Source organism: Epinephelus moara, chromosome 18 (genome assembly GCF_006386435.1).
Source record: "Epinephelus moara isolate mb chromosome 18, YSFRI_EMoa_1.0, whole genome shotgun sequence".
Taxonomy (NCBI): domain Eukaryota; kingdom Metazoa; phylum Chordata; class Actinopteri; order Perciformes; family Serranidae; genus Epinephelus; species Epinephelus moara.
In genome coordinates, this window is record NC_065523.1 from 19,682,370 (window position 1) to 19,692,225 (window position 9,856).

General features: G+C 40.6%; 1 protein-coding gene across 1 annotated transcript in view; it reads right to left on the minus strand.

Annotated features, from left to right (window-relative positions):
- The window catches only part of ttyh2l (tweety homolog 2, like), a 37,080-nt gene that overhangs the window by 14,232 nt on the left and 12,992 nt on the right, over positions 1–9,856 (minus strand). The window contains exon 4 of the mRNA XM_050070061.1: positions 2,872–3,092. Coding sequence (XP_049926018.1) covers positions 2,872–3,092 — 221 coding nt within the window. The remainder of the gene's footprint in view (positions 1–2,871; positions 3,093–9,856) is intronic.

A 9,856-nucleotide genomic window follows, 5' to 3' on the forward strand; every position in this document is an offset into this window, starting at 1 on the left:
TGTTGCTGCAAAAAAGCTACATATTCTAAAACAGCAGTTTCCAACTAGTGGGTCATGGTCCAAAAGAGGGTCCTAGGTCCATTCTGAATGGACTGCAAGTGACTCGCAAACGACACACAAGATGGCGGGAAGGGGCAACGACTAACATGTTACCTTAACGACACTGAAACTAAGAGCTCGCATGTTAGAACTGAAGAAGCCTCTTGGATGAGAGTTGAAATGTCTTAAAGAAACTCAAGCAAGTCCAGTTGCCTATGATATAGCACTTTTGATTACCATGACTTGGATGACTGAGAATCTTCACCGACACAACTTGCAAACATGTCAAGTTTGAAAAAAAAAAAAAGCTTTATTTTGAAGTACAATGAATTTCCGGCCGAGAGCTTCTACTTTGAAGTGCCGTTCCCTGCTGTAGAGTGAGTGACCAATGGAGAGCTATATGACAGAAACAGCCAACTAGCTCAATGACAACCCAAGTATGAGTCTGAATACACTGAACTCTGTGGACCTTGAACAAATGACTGAGGACAAATCTGGACCCCTTGGCTGGACCAGTTGGGAATCACTGCTCTAAAACATGGATGTTTCAAACACATTCTCAACCTACAGCACAGAAGATCTATACAAAGGGACAAAGTCAAGGTGGACACCCAAGATTAGTGTCACCAATTCAGTATCTGACCAAATGTAAGTAATGGTGTTGAATAATGGCCTATAAAGTGTTTTTGCGGAGCATATGATGTCAAAGTGAAGCTGACCTTTGACCTTTTGGGATATAAAATGTCAACACTCATCATTTTATCCTATTAGACGTTCATATGAATTTTTTGGGAAAATCTAATTAGTTCAACTTGGAATCCAAGTGGACGTTTGTGCCAAATTTGAGGACGTTCTCTCAAGGCATTCTTAAGATATTGCATTCACAACAATGAGAGGATTGTGAACTTGTGAACTTGAACTTTGAAAATGTAAATCTAATCAGTTCAACCTTGAGTCCAAGAGAATGTTTGTGCCAAATCTGAGGGAAATTCTCCCAAGGCTTGAAATATCGCATTCATGAGAACAGGATGGGACGGGACGAGTGAAAACACATGAAGATTCCTCATTTCCACTCAAAATGTTCAAATCAAACAAATAGATTAAACAAATAAAGTCTTAAGCAGCTTATTTTATCAACCAATCAGGCTTTATCATTTATATCACAGACAAATAAAAGGTCCGATTCAGACCTTGAAGAGCTCTGCAGACATTTTTGCTATATCATTGTGCAGACACACACTTACTGTCTGCTCCAGCAAGATGGACACTTGAGGTCATAAATCATGAATCATCTGCTTTCTTAGATCACTTCGATGCCAACAGTGAAGTCCCTTTGAACACTCATTCTATCTTTGCACCTCTAAAGCTACAGCATGTGTAGAACTCCTTCACATTCGTTATGCAGTTGAAAACTATAAATCTCCTTTTAACAAACACCAAACATAACAAAGGAAGGAATTTAATTTATAACAGTCAAGGAGATATGCATGAATATTAAGCAAAAACACTTAAAAAACACTTTCTTTGAAATGCCCGTTTAGGCAGAAAGTAAAACAAATGGAGCTGCAGTGGAGGTTATTTAAGACTGCCTATCTTGTATTAAGCCAGGGGCTAGGTGACTAACACAACTGTCCGTAGACACAGGGAGATGAGCCTCATAACAAGTAAACACAACGATAAACTGTGTTGTTAATCATCATGCTGCTCACAGTTACATAAGTGTTACATATTTTGTCACTTTTGGGGGCACAGGCTTGTTGTAATTTCAACAGCGTGTACTGCGGAATTGACATTTTTATAATATGCAATAAAAGGTGACAAATATGATTCAACATGTGTTTTAACAATTGCCTTAAAATCAAACCTTGAAATCAAGCTGAAGAATTAATAGCACTTCAGTGTTTAATGCGTTTTTTTTAGAATGAGAGCTTTGCACTTTGCAATTTACGTCCTCTAAAGCTGCAACCTGCTGGGACAGGCAGGAGTTATGGGATGAATTTGATGAGAAGACATCAACTTGGAATCACTATAGCACTAGCTCACACATACATCCAGATAAGCTCTGTTCCCTGATTAACTTTGTGTCTATAATGTATATCAAACAAATCCTTCTGCATAAGGCTCCGTACTACCCTAAATCTGTTCTCTGCTGGTCTCTCCTTCCAATTTACTCCAAAATACTCCTACAGTACTGTAATGAACAGGTTGCAAATGTGAAACTTCACAGCATAACAGCACTATGAAGTTTTATGTGCTGAGAAATATAGACGCTATTAAATTACACTCACAGTTTGGAGCAGCAGCATTTGGAGCCTCATAAATTAACACTCCCCTCCTGAATTAATGCTGGATATTTTATTCATTTGGACTACTTTGTTGTTGATTGGGTTTATTATTTATTTTCCTGTTTATTGAATTTTAGTTTTGGCCTTGCAATACATTTCCACAGCTCCCTCTTCAAAAGCACACAGTTCTCGAAAAAGAAAACCACATCAAAATAATAATGACAATCAATGTGAGCAGTGGTCTGCGGGTAAGAAGATCATTTATGGTCTAATAGCAACAGCATAACATTCTGTTAGAGCTAAGTATTAAAGCTCAAACTGCACAGTGGGCAATAAGCTCAATTTCAGCTTTCATTTATTTAGCAATCAGGAGAAAATAGCTTTTCCGGTCTGTGTTCCGGAGGGAGGATCAATAAAATCCCATCTGCTCTGCGTCTGGACTGGATCACTTATAGTGCCATTCTGAGAGGCATGTTTACCTCAGCCAATCACAGATGAAATAAAACACTGTCAATCACCCCAGGGGAGGAACAGAGGCTCCACCTACCTGTAATACTCAACGAAGGCTGTTTGGTCAGCAATTGCTGCCAAGTCAATATTAGCTTTGTTGATATCCGGCAGAGTGGTCATCTCGCGGATGACGTTGTTGACCATCAACTGCATGAAGCGCAGAGCTTGCAGGTAGTCGGACCTTGCGGCAAAGATCTCATCCAGTCGTTCCAGATGCTGCTTGAGTCCAGTTTGAACATTGCCCAGAGATCCTCCAACCTAGGAGATAAAAAAAAACAGAAGATAGGAGAATGGAAGAAATAAAAGTAAATAGGAAATGGTAGAAACAGAATAAGAAAGGGAGGGGAGGTAAAGAGGAGTCAGAAAGAAAACAGGGTCAGGAAGAAACAGGAACATAAATAAAATCATAATATTCATAAAAAAGGAAGATTGAAAATATAGAGAAAGGTGAAAGAACCAAAGGAGCACTCCCTCGAGAGAAGATTAACTTTTCTCCTCAACCGTGTGTTTTATTCAGGTAAACAATGTTAGAGTGGAATACTGATAACAATACCGGGGAGACCTGTTATCACAGGGGTCTTTGATAGTGAGAATAGAGTGGGAGGAGGCATGGCAGAGTAGAGTAAATACATTTTACTTTTCTGTTTGAACAAAAACAATGTGATGCAGTAAACGCCTGCACTTTCACAGCATCAATGGAACCAGAAACCGGTCAATTTTAGCCCGATGCTGACGGGGGGAAATTGTTTCTCTGCCGTAGCCGCATTTCACAGAGAGTCACAGCCACAATAGCTTGACCCATTTATACAGATATTTTAAGAAAGGGCAATAAAGGTGCAATCCATTCTGTCGATGTAAACAAAATGGTAACCCTGCCATCCAAACTGAAAACATGTGCTTGAAACCTGCTGTCACTCCAAAATTGATTGATGTCTTTCAAAACATGGACGAACGCTAAACAATTGAATCTCAGATAGGATTTTTAGAGTGAGTTTAATATTTGTGAAAACATGTTTATGTAGTTTGCAGAATGACAAACACTTTATCCTTTTTTTTTTAAAGGGACAGTGCAACATTTTGGGAAATACACTTACTTCTTTATATTAGAATATAGCCAGTAGCCTATTAGCTTAGCTTAGCACAAAGACTAGAAATGGGGAAACAGCTAGCTTGCCCAACTGTCACAAAATTAGCCTATCAGCAGTCCTAAAGCTCACAACTTGACACATTACATCTTGTATTTTTAATCTCTACAAAAAAATAAGCAGGTTAGTCTCCGATGGTTGCTTGGCTACTGCTCAGAGCCAAGACACAACCTAATGCAAAATGGCGACTTGTCATTTTTATGTTTCTGAAAAGATCAAACAAACAGGACATAATGTGTGAATGTGTAAGCTTTAGAGGTGCAAACGAAGGAGGCATGTTTTATAACATTCTCACCAAACTAGACAAGGGTGTCACTTTGTATTGAAAAGCGGTGTCAACATAAGGGCTCAAATAAAAAAGAACATTTTTTGAATGGCCTTCAGGATGTGCAAATTTTAGGCAATGTAATGGAAGGGTCAGTATGAGGTCAGAGTAGATAATTACAGTGGGTTGGGAAAAAGCGGCGCTCCAAAAAGGGCATGCCCCTCAGATACTACTAAGGCCATAGATTTCATTATAACATTGGAAGTGTCTGGGTGTCCTTCACAAGAAAATCTGATCATCACAACACTTTATTTCCTGCATTCCTGTGAACTTTTATGAACCAATTTATGGTAGAAATGTCTTTATTTATGTAAAGAAAAACACAAAATCCAGGCGCCAGATGGCAATTGTTGTGGAAATTCTCTGCTGCTGGTGCATAACGAAATAGAGACTTCTGCCGGCCGACAAGGTTTTTATTTTCTTTGCAAAGAAAAGGTCAGTCATCACACGAGCGGTCAGAATGAAGAAAGACCCAGAGCATAGGAAAGCCTAAACATTTATACCTGAGGAACGCCTCGTACGGTGTGTTTCACACCCTTCTGTCTGCGGCAGGGAGCAGTGCCCCTACCCATTGTTTTCAAACTCTTTCGTCTGCCACAGGTATTGGCTTCCGACCCCCTAGGGTGTGTTTCACACCTGGCGTATCCTGCAGGATTTTGTATCTAGGTGGGAGTTTAAGAGGTCTAGACATTCTTTGTATTTGAAAACACAAAGAATACACAAAGAATAATGAAATTACAATTACACAATTAAAACTTTGAAACTATAGTGGAATATCACACAGTAAGACTCTTAGGCATTTTGTAATGCTTTCAGATATATCAGTCAGGACCACTTTAGTCAAAGAAAACTTCCATTTGCAGTATTACATTTGGTGGTCTGACTTTGTTCTGGGGCCTTTCTGCCTTTTCCTAGGCCTATGTAGAAAGCCTAAGGTGGAGAGAGCACACCTCTCTGCCCTTCCATGCGCCTACATGGAAAGCCTTAAGGCAGAGAGAGCAAACCTGTCTGCCCTTCCATGCACAAACGAGGAAAACCTAAGGCAGAGAGAGCAAACTTTTCTGCCCTTCCATGTACAAACAAGGAAAACCTAAAGGCAGAGAGAGCACACCTTTCTGACCTTCCATGCGCCTACATGGAAAGCCTAAAGTCCAAAACACACCGGCGGCGTCATATGATGGCGGCATCATTGACGCGAGTCAAGTGCCGCCCCCAACACACACAAAAAGCATCGCGCTGCAGGGTGTCAACTGGATTTCTATTGCACACTCCAGTCCGGGAAGCTGGGAAGTACAAAATAGCGCTTTTTCAAGGGCGGCGACGCTGGAAAAATAGGACAATAGCGTAAAGTGCCGCGGTGCAACACGTCAACGCGCATCGAGCCACCGCCGGTGTGGGTTTGTAAATAGAAAATAATGGGGGCGGCTGTTTTGACGCGCGTCGTACAGCGCCGGTGTGTTTTGGCCTTAAGGCGTAAAGAGCAGCAGCAAAGACCCTCCAGGAACAGAACAGAGAAGCATCAATGACAAACAGAAATGACACTGATAAGTCAGATACAGCATGAAAAGGAGGAGCTGGGGTGGAGGTGGGTTGCAGTGCAGCTCGCAGAGGAAGCAGCAACAGTGGGCAAGCCAGAGCAGTTTAAATAGGCTGCCCTGAATGAGATTTGCCAATTAGTTTCATCAAAAGGAATCATGTCATCAATTAGCTGCTCCATCAGTTGATTGGCTGTTTGAGATCAGCTGATGTAACTGGGAAACCTCGTTGAAATGTGCATGTCATGTCAGTGAGACATTATTCATTTCAATTATAAACCCAAGGACTTTAGCACTTATGTGTTATGATGTTCAAAGAGAGAAAATGGAAAACTTGGACAAGGGGGAACTGTGTCAAGGATTTGCTATAGTTGGAGTGACCTCTTAACACACCTGATTCCTTGGCTGCATCCCAGGTTCGATTCTAACCTGCGGCCTTTGGCTGCATGTCATCCCCCTCTCTTTCCCACCTTGCCTGTCAGTCTTCAGCTGTATTATCATTAAAAGGCAAAAACGCCCCAAAAATAATCTTAAGAATTTGTTTAAGTTACTGATTGGGGCATGCATGTTTCAGTTACATTTTTGGACAATGCACATTTGTTTCTCCTGTATTTCAACCCATTGTTTATTCAGGGAAAATTGGCTGAGCATTAAGCTCTTTTACAGCAATGCCCTGAGTTCACTTTCAGTGGGCTAGAGGGATACAAGTTCTGAAAAGCATTTTCATTTGATAGTTAACATTTTTTTTACTGCAAGACCATTTTCAACAAATTATGCTTTTAAAAGGTTTAAAAACTGGCCTTTTCAAAAAGTGGTGGGAACATGTCTCCAGCATCCCCAGAGTAAATGACACCAGGCAACCTGTTTCCCATTGTTTCCAGTCGGTGTGCTAAACCAAGCTAATCACATGCTGGCTGTAGCCTTGTAATTAACAGACAGATGTGAGAATAGTGTTGATCTTCTCAATTTGCTTTTCAGCTAGAAAGCATAAAATGTTTATCTGTTCCTTGAAGGGTGGGGATTCTACAATAAAACAATTTCTAACCAGAAAAGTTTAGTTATCGGAAGAGCACATACACTGCTAGGGACCTCTGAAACCTACAAGATTTTAGAAAAAGGACCTAAGTTTTAAGAGGACACACCACCCACACCACAATGAGTTTTCTAGAACAGTACATTTCACATTACACCAAGTAGGAGGCTCCACTAATTCTGAACAGATGTTGCTTCTGTACTCTAATCTGAAGCTCTCTGCGGCAGTCCCACTTTCTTTATCTATCATCTTTCCTCCATTATACCGGTGACTTCTTTAACACACTCAAGTATTCGGAGAAGACTGTTCATTCCCACGCTACAAAAACTCACTGCAATGGAGATAAAAACATATCTCAGTCTTGTTGACACTGTCACATTTCAAACAGCCTGATTAAATTCTAAAGTGGATGCTTCTAATGGTTTCGTAAGCAAGAAAGAGTATCCATTGAGGAGATGAGGCAAAGATACAGGCCCATCCTCCACTCCAGAACTCCCAGGGGGGGATATGTGATTGCCAGTAAACTGCTCTCACTCCCCACCTCTATGTTCATCATCTCTCACAGCTCCTGCCACAACGCCCCGAATCTTATCTGCGAGCCAGTGTGCCTGAGTGTGAGAAATGGGATCCATCAGCTAGCTGCTCTGGGTGATCCACATTTCCCTAATCTGGACCGTCCCGTCTTCTCTTAAAATGGATTAAAGCTCACTTTTACTGAAAGCAGGTCACAAGGAGGCTTCTCCATATTGGACACGCCTGTTAAATGAAACTGACTGATTCGAGGCTCACAGCAGCAGCACTCTCTCCAAGTGCAAATTCACATGCAACTGAACTGTTCTGCCCCTGGTGATTTTATGTATCTGAGATTTACTGTATTAAGCGTGACAATAAAACAATATATATATATGATCACATTAAAGTCAAGCAGGGTAATTCGCTAAGAAATAGGACACTGAGGAGAGACATTCAGAGAGAACTGATGTATGGTGTAGAAAGTAGTAATCATTTTGTTCCAAGAATCACAACACGGCTTTCACTTTCAAAGAGGAAGAGCTATATATACACCGTGCTTGTAAATTGTAAGCGCACATTCTGATATAGTGTGATTGCCATGTTTTCCCATCCGTTATTTGCGGGCAGCGCTGACGAGCTCTTAATACTGCGAGCTGAACGCTGGAAATAAAGCTCTAATAAAAGGATGCCTGTGAACAATCAAAAGCCCCTTTCAATAGCAAGAGACACAATGGTCCTCCAGATCAAATCTTTCCGTCTGTGACACGATGATCCCTTGCAACGTATGAGAGGGCATATTTTATGATGAGAGGAGCCTCAGTGGTACCAAACAACTCCTAGTGTAAATCACTAACCTCACAGGAGCCTCGTGAATCAGAGACAATGGGTCGCTTTAGTGGCGATGCATTTTCTTTGACAAATCTGATATCATCCCGGTGTGTAAAATCCAACAAAGGAAAATGTATTGAAGGCGTTAAACTACTGAAGTGATTACTTTTGAACCAACTTAATAGAAACACACATGAAAGGCCAAGAACGGATTTGGTAAACCAATAAAGATCAGTGGAGAAATGACTCTCTCAATCACAAGACTAAAGCAGCTTTGGCTCTATGGGATGGACGGCCAGCCAGCTCATCAGCTCTGTAAGTGGAGTATGTTACATCCAGCTATGATCTTGCAAGTGAGAAAGCCTTCATTTCCCTGGGGGAGCGTATGTTTCTCATGCAGCCGGGGCATACATCATGGCACAGGATCAAATCAATACCAAGATACAGCAGCAGAGAAAGTCGGCAGCAAAGATGTGAATTCATCAGAGTTGGATTGCATGTACACTTCCTCCCAGAGCAAAGAAAATGCTGTGCTGCAAACTACAACCCTTTTCCAGGTTATTTGTTACACCAAGCTTCAACTAGTGCACAACTGAAACTGCTTTAGGGAGGCGTTGATTCACCTTTATGCTCATTTTGGAGAATGTAGTTTGCAAAGCTGCTCAGGATGATACCAATATTTCATCCAGTGAATTTATATGAACACAGAGAGTAAACAGAGCTTCCAAAATGAGCATTAAGTTGAATTAACACGTTGATCACCTATTTAACCTTAGTGATTAACACTAACAATTTGTAGAAACTTAACTACACTAACCATTTTAGAGTACTTGAAACATGAGTCTAGATCAGTGGTTATTAGGGAATCAGCATATGATTGAGGGTCTCACAGGAAAAGTGCACACACTATGACTTTTTTATGACATACCATGACTTTTTAATGACATTTTTATGACATATTTTACTGTGACTTTTTATGAGATACTATACTATGGATTTATAATGACAATTTTATGACATAATGTAGCCCAGGCCTACTGTGACATTTTTTATGACATACCATTGACATTGACAGTGTAGTCTATGTAACGCTCCTACTACATTCTAGTTGTCCACCTTTTAATACATTAGAAAGTAATAAAAGAAGAACAGCACAGTGTTTGACATTGACTGTACCCACAGCAATTGAGCAACAGCTTCTGCCGGAGTACGCTGCTGCATTACATCATAATACTGAAAATACTGCCTATTTGTTGAGTTTATTCAGTAGACGATTTGTTTATTTTCAGCAGGAGGCAGGGATCATTCCCCTTAACCCCCAGTCCATTTCATTCTTCAACCCATGTAAGAATAAACAGAAATTTACACATCTCAATTTTTGGTAATTTTAGGCTTTTGTTTGATCTTTGCTGTCATCATTATGCAAACTTTGAAGGCCTTTTTCTCTAAATAATGGCTCAGTGTCGGTCATTATGTAATGTGACATATTTTGCTTAATATTATTTGCGTAATAGTACAAACAATCTTTCTTACTATATAATGACGAAAACTCTGTGTGTCTGTTCCACGTTTTTCTCCTCACTGACTTGGTCAATCCATGTGAAATTTGGCACAGTGGTAGAGGGTCATGGGAGGATGCGAAT